Source organism: Falco peregrinus, chromosome 3, assembly GCF_023634155.1.
Source record: "Falco peregrinus isolate bFalPer1 chromosome 3, bFalPer1.pri, whole genome shotgun sequence".
Taxonomy (NCBI): Eukaryota; Metazoa; Chordata; class Aves; order Falconiformes; family Falconidae; genus Falco; species Falco peregrinus.
Genome location: NC_073723.1, coordinates 25,364,824 through 25,381,015, shown reverse-complemented (window position 1 = coordinate 25,381,015; position 16,192 = coordinate 25,364,824). Strand labels below are relative to the sequence as shown.

The following is a 16,192-nucleotide window of genomic DNA, read 5'->3' as shown; positions in this document are numbered from 1 at the left end:
AAGCTGCTGGGTGAGGAGACTTCCAGCTCAAATACAGACTTTGGGGAAGAACTGCAACACAGATCCTGCTTCCTAGCATTTGGATCCAAACTGGATTTCACAGATGATCCTCTCAATTCACACTGCTGGTTGTGTGAGCTAAACTAATAATCTTGATTTTTTTCTCATCTTGCTTGCTTAATCTTCTTACTTTAGAAGAAGGGTTGTTATCAAATAATTAAAATTTATCTCATTAAGCAGTTTTCTGATGTCATCAAATACTATAGTTTTGGTACTAATCTGTACTACATTAATGTAAATTATAAGAACTGCAGATCTCAAAATGAATACAGAATGCGACTTGTGTATGCTGTGAAACCACAATCAATCAAGCTCTTCTCTAAAAACACAGCCACTACAAACTAATTACTGATACTGGCTGAGAGCCATCATGTATATTCTGCATATCACTATGATCTGGGCTTGTGTTTTTCTTAATTGTTTTTAATTCATGGATTTGCACAGCAGCCACAAGCAGATGTTGGAACAGGCAAAGAGCATTACAAGTTGGCATATTTTTCTGCTTTATGAATCTTAAGGAGATTCTTCATACAGAAATCAACCTGACCTAATTATTTTTTCTGCTTCTATACACAGTTCGAGCTGTTCTAACACCACCTTAAAAATGGCTCCCATAAATTTTGTCTTCTCAGCCTGAAATGACCTTTGCCAGGGGGAACATATGTTCATGGAGCAGAAGGGAAGAGCTTATCTTCCTGTTCAAACAAAAAGGTTCTTTGGATCAGAGATGGAAGGATGCTGCTTTGCTGCACCAGCCTCAACAAAAACATTAAGACTGGAGGTTCAGAAAATACACTGAGAATTGTATAACATGATACTCATCTTGCATTTGACAGTTTTATAGAATTTATGTGTAAATCCACCTATGGACAAGTATATTTTATAAGCAAGCATGTAGTGCCACCTCAGGAGATCTTTTTAATGTACCTGGCAGTGCTATTTGATCTGTTTGAAGGGAAATGGATAGGCTGGTCAGAAGTATTTTTAGGAGCTGGAAATTGTCATCTTTGGCAGGGATGACTTAGCAGTACACAGAAAGGGAGCAAACTCCATCACAGACTGGGAAAACATCCCAGCCCTCCCGTCACGTCAGTGGCAGAAGTTTAACAAAGGGCTTTCAGAGGCCTCTTCAACAACACGTCTCCTAAATCTGTTCCCATGCGCAAGGAGGAGAGAGGCTGGCTGGGGCACAGCAATTAACTGCATTCACAGCATATATGCAAATGCATGAAATCATATGCTAAACCTGATTCAGATGAAAGCTTTTGCACAGTCACCCTTAATATAAGATATACAGTTTTCATTATAATGTGCATAAAACTTTTTAGATCAGTTTGAATGTTTTGAACAGGCAAGAGAAAAACACTGGAAGAAGAAACATATCTGGGAGTAGCTAAACCTCCCTGTATTCCCAGGATGAAAAGCAAAATTTGCTGTAAGCTGATCAAATATTTACTGTAACGCACACATTGGGATGACTACAGAAAACTAATAGAGTTTAAGTGTCATCTATTGAAAAGAACAGTAAAACCCTACCCAGTATATCAATTGATTGCCTAAACTGTATTTTTTACAGCACTAAAGCCAAGGTAGGTCTGAAAGCAAGGCATTTCAAGCTATGACTGCTGTCATTTGCTGCTTTATTTCCCCAACAGCATTCTTACCATTAAGAAGGACAAATGACAGACAAGAAGCCTGTGATTTTTCAGCTTATTAATCCTTGTGGGTTTGTGGTCCCACTGAATTCTGCCAACTCTAGCAAACAGTCACAGCCTGCACAGATTTCGAAAGCCAAGAGCTTCCTATTACAGAATTTCAGAAGGGAGGAACAGAGACCTGTAATGAAGTGCCTCAGAGTGGAAGCAAGACAAGCCTGGTAATACTAATAAAATATGAAACAAACCTGGCAGAATATTCATCTCCTTTAAATACATTTTATGTTATGGTATATAGAAGATACGCTGTTACAAAGTAGGTTTACTATTTTGTTGCGTCACATTAAAGGTGATACATTGCAAGCTCCCTGGGGAAGCGATGTCCACCCTTGTAGCGGCTGGATTTATGAAGGGATGCCAGGTCCCCAGCTCCCAGAGGGTGATTTTGGAAGCGGAACTCTCCCTTTCTGCCACCTCACTTGGACAGTACCTCCCACCAACCCCAACAGCAAAGCTTCTCAGCTGGGTGAAGTTCTTGTTTCTGGGCATGCCTAGAAGCAGGTCAGCTTTAAAAGCCCTGAACAATTTGGTGCCTGGCTCCTCTCCTCTGAAGACTGGGGTGGGTGTTTCACACCACTAAATACATCAGAGTCCACACAAAAGCAGCCCAAGGAAAGCTCTCTTCTGCTGTCTGCTTGGAAGGATCCACCTGGTATTCACAAGGCCAGATTTAGGTTTGAACTGTGAGGAGGCTGCAGAACACCTCCCCATCACATCACCAGGAACAGGCACCACGTCCAGCAGTAAGAACTGGATGAAGAGATGGGATTCCTGTCCTCTCAGCTTATCATGGCCCTTTCCAGGCTCTCTGTAAATCCAACCAATTTGAGATGCCTGTCTTCATTACCCCCTGCTACAGGGGTGAAATCCAAACAGGCCTGAATTTCCCACGGCTCCCACCTCCATCAGGAGTCTACCCAACCCCTGCACCTGACGCACCTGAGAAAACTAAGCTCTACAATCTAAAGTTTTGGGCAAAGTTGGGCAACTTCTATCTAGTTGCTCTTCTAGCAACTGGGTTTTGTTTTATGATTTTTCATTGTGGTTTCTTCATTGGAACAGAGATTAGACATGCATTTGCCCTTTCTCCGAGGCTCTTCGTGAGCTCAGAATTGTAACTTCGAGTGAGAACCAAAACAGAGCAAAGGCATCTAAACCACAGCTTCATCAGGACACCTAGGTGTCTAGGTATGTAAAAGCAAGTAAAATACCACTGCTTAAACAGGCCAAGCATTGAAAATGTCACCACTATCTGCAAAGACCTGCTTAGTTATTTATGCTTGAGTTTCTACTGCTGAGCCCAGTAACAACCAACTTACCTTTATACCACAGTGAAGTCAAGTAAGTGAGATTATCAGGACTAAAACAGAGACATTCCCTTAGCTTCCCATGCCTATGTATAAATACAGATTTATAAATGCAAGGAATATATAGACATATCCACTCAATACTGCTCAAAAAGTTATTTAAAGTAATCACTCTGAGGGAAATAAAAAATTTTAGGTAGTGATTTGGTTACCAAAAAACAAAGTTCAGAGAACACTGAAACTATTTACTATTTGAAGTCAAACATGGCCAGAAAATGGAAAACCATAATTTTCTACTTTCTGTTTAAAAATATACTTTAATTTTGAAAACTGGAAAATTTCTCTCTTCTTTTAAAAAGGGGGAAAAACAACAAAAAATCTCCCCAAACATTCTAAGTATTTTAGACTGAATATTGTCTTTGTTTGGTTTGAAACAAAGGTTTCCTTTAATGTTTTGATTTGGCAGCAAACCCCCAAATCAGTTATTCGCATAGCTCCACTTTGAACCTAGTAAGATGCCAGACAAAAAAGAAATAGGGGATGTAAAGGAAAATAGAAAAGGAAGTAATCTATCAATTCTTCAGTAAACATTGCTCAGAAAACAGTTTAAAACCCAGGATTCTCATTCAAAAGGCATTAACAACTTGGAGGAATTCCAGAAAAGGTCAATAATAACAACAGGATTACAGGACACTGTTTATGAAGGGAGATTAAGGGAATGCAATTTGTGTATTCTAAGATAAAAATGAATACTGGAAACACTATTTATCATGGGGAGAAGGAATACAGCTGGAGAACTGTATAGGAACCCATGTAACAGCAACACAGGATTCTGGCTGCAATGCATGTTATTTCACAAAATGACTTGAAATAAAAACTGATGGTTAGTGGGAGTTGTGCATAGTAAAATGTAGCTGGAGTAGGTTCAGAATACTTTAACTGGGGAATCAGAAAGCTATTTTAGACATTGGCATAAATAATACAGTTTGTAATTTAAAAGCAGAGCACACACACAAAAAAAATCTCCTAAGGGAAGATTCATAATGGCCTCCTTCGTATGCACAGTATTTCTTTCTGTGGAGGTGAACTGGGCTGAAAACCACAGAAAACAGGCAGAAGGAGCATAAAATTCACTGCATTAAATAAACAAATTGTAAAGCACCTTCTAGTTAGACCTCACACACATTTTAAAACAAATACTTAAGAGAGAGTGCAGTGTGTATAGCATCGGTTTCTCTATTTTTGGCTCATATTCCACTCTGGATTAGCAGAGGAGAGAAAAAAACCCAGCTTGAATATACAAAAAGAATTTTTTTTGACTGAAGATCACATCTGTCGCCATCTTCCATACCTGCCCCCACTCTGAGCTCTAAACCCCAGTGCCCTTCTTACGCCAGGCATTCAGCTGTCTTTCCCAGATGCAGGAGCACGTCTCCGTAATCCTCGGGAGAAGTGCATATGTATCAAAATGTATTTGGAGCTGAAAGATGAATTGGCTGGCACAGGTCTCACCCTGTCCAGCAGCCCGGGCGCTCTCTGCAAAATTCCTATGTCCGCATGGCCTACTCACTTCAGTTTGCAGTCAGAGAGCAGTGGTGCTCTCACAGACCAAGTGCAACACTCGGCTCGAGGTTGCAGGCACCCTCAGGTCAGAGGCTCCTTTAACGGTGGCTGTCACGCTCTCTGTACATCTGGAGCAGTACTGGAACAATTAACGGGCCAGAGAGAGAGAAAGGAAGGAGTTATGGTGTGCCTGCTGGGAACTCAGCATTAAACCCTCAATAAAACAGTTACTAAATTAAACAAAGTGGAACAGGTTCCCTGGGAGCAGACTCCCTGCGTCCCCTCAGCATGCCCAGCAGCCCTGTATTAGGACACTCTTCTCCTTTGTGCTCAAGTGCACCCTCCAAAAGAGTTGCAAACAGACCTAAATATAAGTTTATTTTCCCTTTGCTGAAATAAGTAAGAGAGATCGCTTTTATTCATGGTGGGGTTTAGGGTTTTTTTGTATAGCAAGGAAGGAGATAAGTACCTGACTGCAGAAGATTTGTGCCCAAGACCCTGAATTGCAGGTGGCCTGTGCCACCAGCCCACAGCAGGACGGGTCACTGTCTAGACAGGTAGGACTTAGGCTTTCACCTTTCACTTGCCAATTCCTCCTTTGCAACTTGCTGGCTTCTTTTTTGGATCCTCCATTTCTGGTGTGACATCTGGGCCCTTGTGGCAGCCTGAGAGTCTTCTGAACAAAAAGAACTTTGCTTGTTCTTGTTTCAAAGAAACACTTGCCTATTTAAACATGTTTTGCACACCAATTCAAGCACATATTTTTAAATTCAAAGTTTAGATCTAAAATATATATAAATCCAAAGTAAAAAAATAAACAGTCCTATGCTAGTAATTTTTACTTAACCTTTTAAACATCTTTTGCTCAAAATATTTATATTCTGGTTATATTCCAGTATTATCTCTTGGAAGTTATAGAGCACTTTTTTTTTTTCACTTCAGTGTGATTTAGTTAGCTTATGACCTAAAAAGACTTCATTCCTGTGAATTCACAGTGCAAAAAAGAGACACAGAATCTCCCTCTGCTATGCTAGGCACCTTGGGCAGCGGTCCTCAGAAACAGGACAGACAGAGAGTGCCTAAGGTTATCAGGGATGAACAGAAGAGAAGAAGGCGTCTAATTAGACCTACTTGAAGATCCACACATGATCTTCAAACACAAACTTTCTTCTGCAACTGAATGTCTAAGACTGCCTTTACTTTCTGTCAAAAAAAAAACCATCTGAAAATAAGAGAGAAATAAGAGACAGAGACTGGACTTGGCTTCAATATGGGCTGACAGCAGAATTATCAGAGACCTGATGAGGAACACAAGAGATGGGATGGGATTCACCTGACTAAATATGGATGTCTCCAATGCAGACACCCATGTCCGAGCCAATCTCAGCCCCATTTTGAGTCAATGGAAGTCAGTCAGCATAAACAGCATGTTCGAGGTACTGTTTATCTTATCTTAAAGTCAGAAAGATGGCACACTAGATTAGAGTAACCGATTTTATTTGTTATATCTCCTTTAAAACAAAACAGGACCTCAGTGCACTTGTGCAGGTGGAGACAATTACAACTACTATACTGGTATGGAATTGAGGTCAGATAAATCACAGGCCATCTCTGCTCTATCCAGCTTGGCTCAAGACCATGAATTCACACCTCACTCACCTCTGAAACAGCTCCTGTAATCCCCAGAAGGGAAATGGCAGGTTCACCTGCTAAAGCTGTTCCGCCTCCTGTGAGCAATGGGACCAGTCACCAGACCAGAGGAATAGAGCCAGTCCCCATCTGCAGTCCACAGCTCCTGAAGGTTGTCCAAGGAGACCTGTAGGTTCAAGTGTCATCTCTTCTGAATCACAAAACCCAAGGGATTTATGCCAGACAGAAGAGCTCCAATGTGATCTACTGGCTGCACTGGGTCCATTGACCCAACCGGGAAGGACCATGCTAAAACTGCTACAGGGACGCAGACATTCTGAAGCATGTGGGGAGAGCTGGGCTCTGCAAATAATGGACCCCCCAACAGCAACCTCCACCCCACCACCATCCACCAGACCTCACAGCACTGACTGCTACAACAGACCAAACCTTTGCAGAGAGATGCCCATGCCCAATTCTAGGATGCAAGCTTTGAGGATAGCATGGGCTTGAACCCAGACATAGCATCCTTGCTCCTGGAAGGCGAGACGTGCATGTTCATCTCCCTGTGAAGCACACCCCGGTCCTCCAGTACCCATGGTGATAGAATCCTTAATAACTCCCTGTGCTGGCAGGTCAAGCAAACAAATCTACACAGCTCCATAGCAACAGACGTGAAATTAAAGTGGATCCCACCAGTAAAATATGCAGGAGTTCTCAGTGCATACAGAATTATTATCTGGAAACATTTTTATTTTGAAAACTCAGCAGCGGCTATTTTGTATGGGCTCAGAAGGAAAGGTGAAGAGAAGGAAGCAAAGTGAAAGTAAATGAGAAAAAGGAATACAGTTGAAAACTGCCACAACTGTATTCGTTAGACTCTGTGTTAGGAAAGACCTTAGAAACTTTATTGTCCCAAATAAAATTATGAAGTGCACATATAAGAAAGGGAAAAGAGTGAGATTAAAACCATACAGGAAATAAATGTTGTATACCATTGGATGTGAATGTCTGGATGGTTATGTTGGCTGCTCTCGGGTGTCGGACAGATATGAAGCATTTGAAGCATGTGCTTACATCTGAGAAAGATGGCACATGCTCAAGTGCTTCCTCCCTTTTTATTGTCAGGGTGATGTTTTAAAAACCAGATGGAAAGCCTTCCAGAAGCACAAGTAATAGACCACTGTGTATCTGCTTTCTGCCAAATATCGAGCTGTTCTAAAAATCTAATCCTTACGTTAAAGCCATCCTCAGCTGCTTTAAGCTACTCAGGGAACCAGGGCTTTTGCTTTTCCTCTTTTTACCGGCAAGTTCCTCTGCACCCCTCAGAGGAGTTATGCTCTACAGTTATCAATAAACATGCCAACATCAGGAGATTACTTATTATTAATTCAAATACTTCAAGGAAGTAAAAAAACCCAACAAATATATGGAGAACTTATGGTCATAGGCAAGATCCTCCATCGTTTGCTACCAACTTACTTCCTTGGCCCACCTTCAGAACATTTATTTTGTTCTATGACCAATTATTTAAAGTACACTGAACCAGGTGTAGCTAATTTCTTAATTTCATATTCATATGCAAATGACACCAGTCAGATATTTAATCATCTGAATATTCCCAGGAATGGAAGCATGAATTTTTCAGTCTCACTGCACCAGTAAGGTTATGAGTAATTGCAGGATGGGAACATGGTGTACTCTGATTAAAACCTGTATTTGTAACCGGGTTATATGCTTTTTGACATACCCTTGTTCTCTCCAAAAAGGTGCAGTTTTGGAATGTGGGTTATAATGTACTGCTAAGTAAGTCATAGCAAAAAGAGAGACACATTACAGAGGCCACCAGTCTTCTCAGTGCTCTCACCTTTGTGTGATTCTGCCTTTAAAATCAAGCCACCAATTTATTTCAGTAATCAGGTTTTCCATTGTCTGTTTTTTAAACAAACAACCAAACAGTGTGACTTTGTGTTAGAATACATAGTACACCACCAGCATTTAAAAAAGTGTTTCAACATAAGAGGTAGAAGTACCAACTAGTAGTTATAAAGAACAATGAATCTCTTTGCATGCCATAGGACCTATTCAAGTTAACATGTTGGGTTTTGTATTCTATACCATTGTTCCTGAACAACGGGGACAACAGTTCTATTATCTTCTCCCACTGCTTACAGAAATTCAGTACAGAGAATGAACAGAAGCCCTGCAAATACAAGATATAATATTCTTGGATAAATGCACCAGTAAAACATGTCTTTTCTAATATTTTATCAGCTTTCTCAAGATAAAACCAAGTCCTATCATTGCATTCTTCTGCAATCAGAAAAGTGAAGCTCTTGAGAGTGAAGCGTATTTCCTGAATTACCTCTAAGACAATTCTCTCACAGAACTTACCAACTTGTCTCTTTTTCAGGTGAAGCACATACATACATATATATATCAGAGTCAGCCAGTATTATTTCTACACAGTCATACTGAAGAGAGGGAGCAAACTGACAAAAGAGCTGTAAAATCATACAGCCAGATGTCAGTAATATAATCTGTCTTTTTTTTTGTTGTTGTTGTTTCGTTTTTAAAATAACCAAAGTGACTGCCTCTAGAATACAGACACATATGAAAGTAAAGCAGCAATATGGATAAACTTAACTGCTAATTTTACAGTAATGGATTAACCAGCCACTACTCTCTGCTTGCACAGGGTGCCCCCAAGAATAAGTTCCTGGGCATTTGGGAATGTAATCTTCACACACAGGACAATAAATAATAATAAAATAGAACAGTATGAAGAACATTATGTTTTAACAGCTAGACATTTTTAAGAGCTAGACATAGTTTGCAGCCAACACTTGCATTTCCTCTCTGATTTGTTTATCTTATTTAGCTCTAACCAGAATATTCCCAATTACCCAGGATCGTTTCCCTTACCTCCTTTTTGTTCACCATCAGCAGCTCCAATGCTGATTAAAAAAGGACCTGCACCTACTGAGCAGTCACAACCAATTTAAGGCCCATACAGTCTGCCCTACCTGTCTCTCCTAAAACTCCTAAGAGTTCTAAAGGCTTCAAAGATTAATCTGTGCAGATTGGGACATCCTACCCCAAGGCTCATTCACCCATGACTTGATGGATTCACTGTCAAGAAAAATAGAAAGAAGTAGAAAAAAATCATACTGGCAACACATGCTGGGTACAATGTTACTTACTAAGACTCAAAGTTAAATGACATTTTTAATTGAATAGCAATTGTTAAAAGTTACTTTTTTAATAACTTAATTTCTATGAACTCATTATAAATGAAATGGCAGTACATGAACATGAAAGATAGGGCAGTAATCACAGAACTGCTGGGGGTGGAAGGGATCTCTTGGGACCACATAGTACAACTTCCTGAAGCAGGCTGCCCAGGACCATGTCCAGATGAGTTCTGAATCTCCATGGATGGAGATTCTCCAGCTTCTCCAGGCAACCTGTGCCAGTGTCTGACCACCGTCACAGTAAAAAAAAAATAAAAATCTTTTCTTGTGTTTAGATGTAATTTCATGTTTTTCAATTTGTGCTCATTGCATATTGTCCAACAGACATAGGTATTCTGTGTGGTGAAAGCCTCTGAGGTTTTACCATTAATTGAAACAGAACAATGTTTTAATATTTGAATTCTCAAGACCACCCTTCTTGAAATATGTCATAGCAGTTCAACCACACTGTAATCCAAAATGTTACTATTTTAGCCAGATTTGTAACAGATAGCCAGTTGTTTTATCAGCAGTGAAAAAGAATAACTTCTTTTGCATAGTCTGCTGCTACCTGGAATGGTTATTACTGAATTGAGCTGTGAATGACAGCCAGCCAGCCCATCTCTACAAGGTTTGGGAGATGAACCTTACTGTGGCTCACCTAGGTCTCCTTTCATGCAGTGCTGCTCACAACTCTACTTTGCAGACTCTTGAAGGTGCAAAATGAGTAAGTCTGGGACAGTCTTAATCTTAAGTCTTAATAATTCTACATGAAACTTCAGTAATTCCACAGGCTCTGAGAGACAGCTCCAATGGTAAGCTCAGCTCATTCAGTAAACTATCCCAAGTGCACCCATGACACCAAAAGCAAGAAGAAAGACCAGAACTTTTGGCAGAAATACTGAATGGCACCAGCTGATCAGCCCTTCTCAAATTACGATGCTCACAGAGATTTAAATACAAGTACATCTCTGTTACTTTAAACAGGCAAGCCTTTAGAAGTTATTGACACAACTCTTGCCCAAGATTCCCTTCTTTATCTACATGTCTTTGGAAGTTTATCAGTACTTTGCAGCTTGCAGATCTAGATTTCGAATCTTTGCACTAAGCATTCTAATGGAAGTCAAAAAATGAGATGAGAAAGGCTATCAAAGCAAGCAAAATAGTTCCCACTATCCTCAAGAAGATGTGGACACAAGCAGGAGGAATTCAGGATGCATCTTTGCAGAAGGAGTTCACCAAGAACATGAATATGTAGAAATTTTTATGCTCCTGTTTATTCAATTACAGAAATGTAGGATTCAGCACAGTGTCTTCACACAAAACTAAGACTAGTGTTAATTAAGCAGTTTGTGCCTTTTTGCGAGGGCATTTGCTACAACACACTGGAGTGGATGTTATATATCTTCCTTAATGTTCCTTATCCTCTCCATTCTTTCCTGGGAAAGCAGGCACAGATTTTATGCCAAATTCACCTATAACACCACTGTGATTCAGATTTAATGCACAACAAAACCCATTACCAACTATCCCAAATGAATAATTTCCTGATGATTATAAATCTTTCAGAGGTTTAGCAAGATGCAGTGATAATGCATTTCAGGATTAAGTATGGTTCACTATGCAAACAACATAAATTATGAATGATATCCAAATCTACTTTGTTAATACTTCAAGAGATGAAGATGACCTAGATTCATATAACAATGCCTTAGGCTGTTATAGAAAGACAAGCTATGTTGTATTTCATATTTTGAAGCATAGAAAAGAAAGATGATGTGATGTTGCTTGAGTAGCAGAAAAGCACTGGAGCTTGGGAACAATCTAAAACCATCCCAGGGTTCATTCTCAGTGCTATCCAACTCTGACATTTCCTGAATTATCTAAATATTTGTGTGAGTGTTACTTCTGAGATTCAGCATGTTCCAAGAAAACAATCCTGGAAACAGATAAATTTCCAGCAAAATGACAGGCATTTTGAAGGTGCACACTGACTGATGTAGTTGCCTACAAAAATGTAGCACAGGACACAGTCTGTAAAAGATAGTGGTGGGCTGGATTTTTGTCTCCCATGTCTGGTTCCTGCTATGTAGTCATTATGACATGACATTTCAGATAAATATGAGTAGAGATTATCTCCATAAATCAGTAAGGGCTTCTGGTAGACAGAAATATATTATGTACAACTCCTTTTGCACTGTAGCTTGAGATATCCAGCTGTATGCAGAACTAGGTTATGTATGACAAGGACACATTGCTGTTATTCTCCTCCCACATCCCACTTCCCTTCTACTGCTCCCCTGTTACTCCATGCATGTTTTGCTACATGATGATGCCTCCTCTTTGCACAAGGGCTAGATCTTCCTGACTTAGTCACCAGAAATTCAAGCGCAAGTAGGTCATGGAGAAGAGACTGGATCTACCTGAAGCCAAGAGATAGCAATGGGAAAGAATTACATTAATCCCTGTGGCCAACAGTGATAAAGATGAACCCCAGCTGTCCCCTGGCACGCTCTCCATTCAAGCATGTCCCTCACCTATGTTGGCTCTCACACTGACTACCATGTGGTTTTTGACAACCTTCCACCAAAAAAGGGTGACATATTTGGCAGGAGAAACATAGAAGTACTCTGTAAATCAGACCTAGTTGCTGTTCTCAGAGTTCTGATGGATCTCAGGAGCAATACGCTTGAAGTATTGAGACAAGTTTTCCAACCTTACAGATCGATCAGTGCAGAGGTATCCAGAGCTACAGAATGGCCTGCCTACAAGAATACCTAAATACCTAAACTAAGTCTGTTCGAAGATTTGAAATAATACCATCAACTAAAATGAAGATGACTTCTGACTATTACTGCAAAAGGCTAATGACTTGATATTATAGGTAAATCTAAGTGTAACCATCGAAAACAATGAAGTAATTTATTGAAACGTGCATAACAGTTTTCCATGTGTATAGGACTCTTCAGCAGAAAAAAAAATTCTTTATCCACATTTTGCTAAGCTACATCCATATTCACATACAAAATGGCTGCGGTAGCCACAGCTGCAGGTTTGACTGCCATTTGCACATTCACCACACTCTGCCTGCATTAGGTTCCTTGCTTTTAATGGAACAGAAAACAAAACTAGATAAAAAACATTATCTATCATCCATTATGCAGAGCAACGGGAGACTGGGAACACTCAACTAACACAGTGCTATGAACTGAGCTGAAGAACTTGCAGGGATAGTGGTAAGTCAGATTTAATCAGCCTTTTCAGTGACCAAGCCAGTGAGGAGTTTTTGTAACAGATTCTCTACTATTTCTGGATTAAATGTGGTGCTGTCAAATCTGAGCTGGCTCCTCATGGAAGTATCTAAATTGCTTCCAGAGGTAAAATGACTCTGGAAACAGTATAGCCAGGAGGTACCTGAGCTCATAAACCATGCTGCTGGGTCTGTCCAGGGTCAAAACCCTCTCTGTCTCCACGATTAATTAAATAACAGCACAAATATCCTGACCATCTGTAATCAAGAGCTGCCTGCACATGAATCACAAAAATATTTTATATCTACTCATTAAAACATTTATAACATATATATATATTTTATATATATAAAACAGTCAATGACACACCAGGATATTTAGTCTTGGACGTGTGACAAGCAGGTGATGTTTCAGTTGATGGCCTGAGGTGGCCCATTTGCCTGAGGCACTGGGAGACATGCTCTTGATTCAGCCAGTGCAGCATGGCTCTAAATCTGCCTAACCCCCACATGCAGGCTGCCTGTTATCTTGCCTTAGTTTGACATGTTGCATCCCAGAGCTATCACAGCCTGGCAGTGTGAACTTTAGGCAGGATCCAACAATAAATCTAACAGCATCAGCAGACTATAATTCTTTGCTTTGATGGTAAGAGTCATTTATCTTTGGCCAGTGAAATATGTGTGCAATTATCATGAAAGAGGATAAAATCCATTTCAGTTATTTGACATCACCATTGAGCCTCACAAAAGAAAGTGAAGACATCAATTAATTATATTTCCATGAAAACACTAATACTGATAGTGTTTTCAAATTTTGCAGGTGGCTCCACAGAAAGAACCCAGCTATTTAATTTTTTTTATTTGCTATCAGCGTTAATGGTATCACAGGCAGCACAACAATGTATGTAGACACCTACAGATGTACTATTTAATTAGAAAGTGTAATTGAAGAAATGAAAGAAACTACACTATACTCACCGGGCTTTACAAGGCTTGTTTTTGTCTCCTTCTTATATCGAGCCAGCTGTGGGTTCCCTTCACTCATTGTCCCTGGACTGAATTTCTTCCTGGAGAAGTCTCCATCACTACCATTGCAAAAACTGATGGGGCTGTTTCCAGCATCAGAAGGAGTCTTAACTGGAGATACTGACTGGCTACTAGGGCAGCCAGTGTCATCTGAAAAGATAAGGGAAAACATCAAACTTTCTAACTAATAAAAACATGAACGTTAGCAGAATTTAAAAAAAAAGTGTTTGGACTGCAACTGTTTACAGTCAGTTGCCTGATAGGCACAACCTTGGCTCTGAAACCTGGTGAAAAGTTACTAGTTTCTCCCATTTTGTGAAGAAGTCCCAAATACCTTCTGGCAGACTAAAATAGCAAGTGCTTGTTTCACTAAGTCTGACAAAATACAAAAGCGGGGGCTACATAATGAAAACTCAGATCTAGAATAAATTCTGGCTTAGCTAGGCTAGGGAATATTACAGCATGAAGGATTGCATATGAGACAGAAAGATGGCTTGTGTAGTGCACACGAGATGAAAAGCAAGCATGGGCCTCGTGCTCTCCTTCCAGATATATTTTTATCTGAACAAAAAGAGAACGACCTACAGTCCATACGCACAAAGTCAGGACTGTCATTTAACTGGAATTAATAAAGGTTTCTCAAAATTGTTTTTCCTTTTAAAGCAACCACAATCACAGAGCTCTTCCATTCTTGACAAGTGGCTGTGAGGTACCTCGTTCTGAAGAGGGTGTGCTATGCACACACTGCTTTTGTTTAAAGCCAAATTCCTCTGGGGCCACACCAGCGCTTCATGGCATCAGCAGTCACCTCGGGAACAGACCTGCGTTCCTGGCCTCCAGGAATACAAACACTCCAGCTCTTAACAATTAAATGCAAAGCAAGAAGTCTGAGCCCAGGTGCAATCCACATATTAAGCATCCCCTTCATCTAGTCACATCTCCTGTAATCTTGAGTAATCACAGCTCCCCTAAAAGTCATGGTGGTTTTAGAGATACACAACAAAACCAAACAGGCTAATCTGACACGGGGAAACCTCGAATATTTACTCTCCTGGAGAAATGTAATTGTTTGCTCTTTCCCAGGACAAAATGAAAATTGCCATCTTCATTATGCATTTGCCCTCTTCTCCCAGTGCATTATCTTTACCTAACACGAAACTCAGAGGTACCTGTAACTGAGCCAAATAATTTGCATGACCATATTGTACTTACCGCTTCCACCCTGTTTGTAATACACGTCAAGTCTGATCCTGCAATGAGCTTTGCATGGGCAGATTGTTTAAAAAGTCAGTATGTGACTGTGCATTTATGAGACAAAAGGGGTACCCCACAACTATCTAACCCCCTACCCACCTGCCTGCCTTCTGCAGGAAAGAGAAGCTTTTGCTAGTGTTAACTACTGCTCCCCCAGTACAGTAGAAGAACCTCATGCTTTCCTGTGAACCAGTTTTCCTTCATGCCTGGCCAATTACTCTGCCCTCACCTATTTGTTCCGATGTTCTGCTTCTCATTTCTCCATGTCCTGCCTCCAATGCTGAGCAAAGTACCTCTAGGTGTTGACCGTCCAAGGCATGTTACATGCATTAGCACTTAACAGCAGCCTGAAGTGCTGCTGCCCAGGCTCCTGCGAAGTGCCAGACATGATGCCAAGCCACGAGGGCAGCCTAGCCTTCTGCCAGAATTACCTCCCAAGGCACAAAGGGCAGTAATGGTGCAAATAACCTAATCCAGTTTAATCATATTTCATTCCTTCAGATCAGCTCAATTAATCCTACAAGCCTTTTGCCATCACACTGCTGCCTTCTGCAACGCAGAATTAGTCCCTAGAAATATACCAGGAAAGCGAAAACCACTAATAAGTTTTTCAGCCCATCCCCACATTCATCCTGACTAAAGCAGGATTGTTGCTCACATGATTTTAGTTTACTGTTTGTCCTTTCCATTTCCATCAACATTGCAATATAACTCAAGGCACAGAAGAGAGAAGGCAGCAATTTCCTCCCAGACCAGCGCCCATTTCCTTTTCTCAGGGGTTCAGAGTCTGTTCTGCAGGGCGAGTGAATGCTACCTACAGGGCAGTGGATCTGCACAGCTGAGTCAGTTACTGAATTGCATTTAAGCAGCTCCTTCAGCTATATCCAAAGCATCTTCTCTTTGGAAGCACACAAACATTTATAATCAAATATATTCAGGAAAAAGTTAAGGTTCATGCAGTTTATTTTTAATTGTTTAGAAGTTTCTCTATGTGGCATTAATTTCAAAACATTGTGTTTTGTTTTTTTTTTTTAAAAAAAAGACAAGAAACAACTATTTACTCCGTCTCTCCACCAATAAAATCATTGTAAGATCTGCACAGGTTTTGCACACCTCACAGATGTGTTTTATATGGGAGACTTTATGTAAAAATAA

At 40.3% G+C, this 16,192-nt stretch overlaps 1 protein-coding gene across 3 annotated transcripts in view; it reads right to left on the bottom strand.

The window, feature by feature from the left end:
* The window catches only part of SYBU (syntabulin), a 41,330-nt gene that overhangs the window by 13,231 nt on the left and 11,907 nt on the right, over positions 1-16,192 (bottom strand). For 2 of the 3 annotated variants that reach the window (XM_055799387.1, XM_055799389.1), the window contains exon 3: positions 13,736-13,933. The exons of the other annotated variant lie outside the window; for it this stretch is intronic. In XM_055799387.1, coding sequence (XP_055655362.1) covers positions 13,736-13,933 — 198 coding nt within the window. The remainder of the gene's footprint in view (positions 1-13,735; positions 13,934-16,192) is intronic. 3 annotated transcript variants of the gene reach the window in all.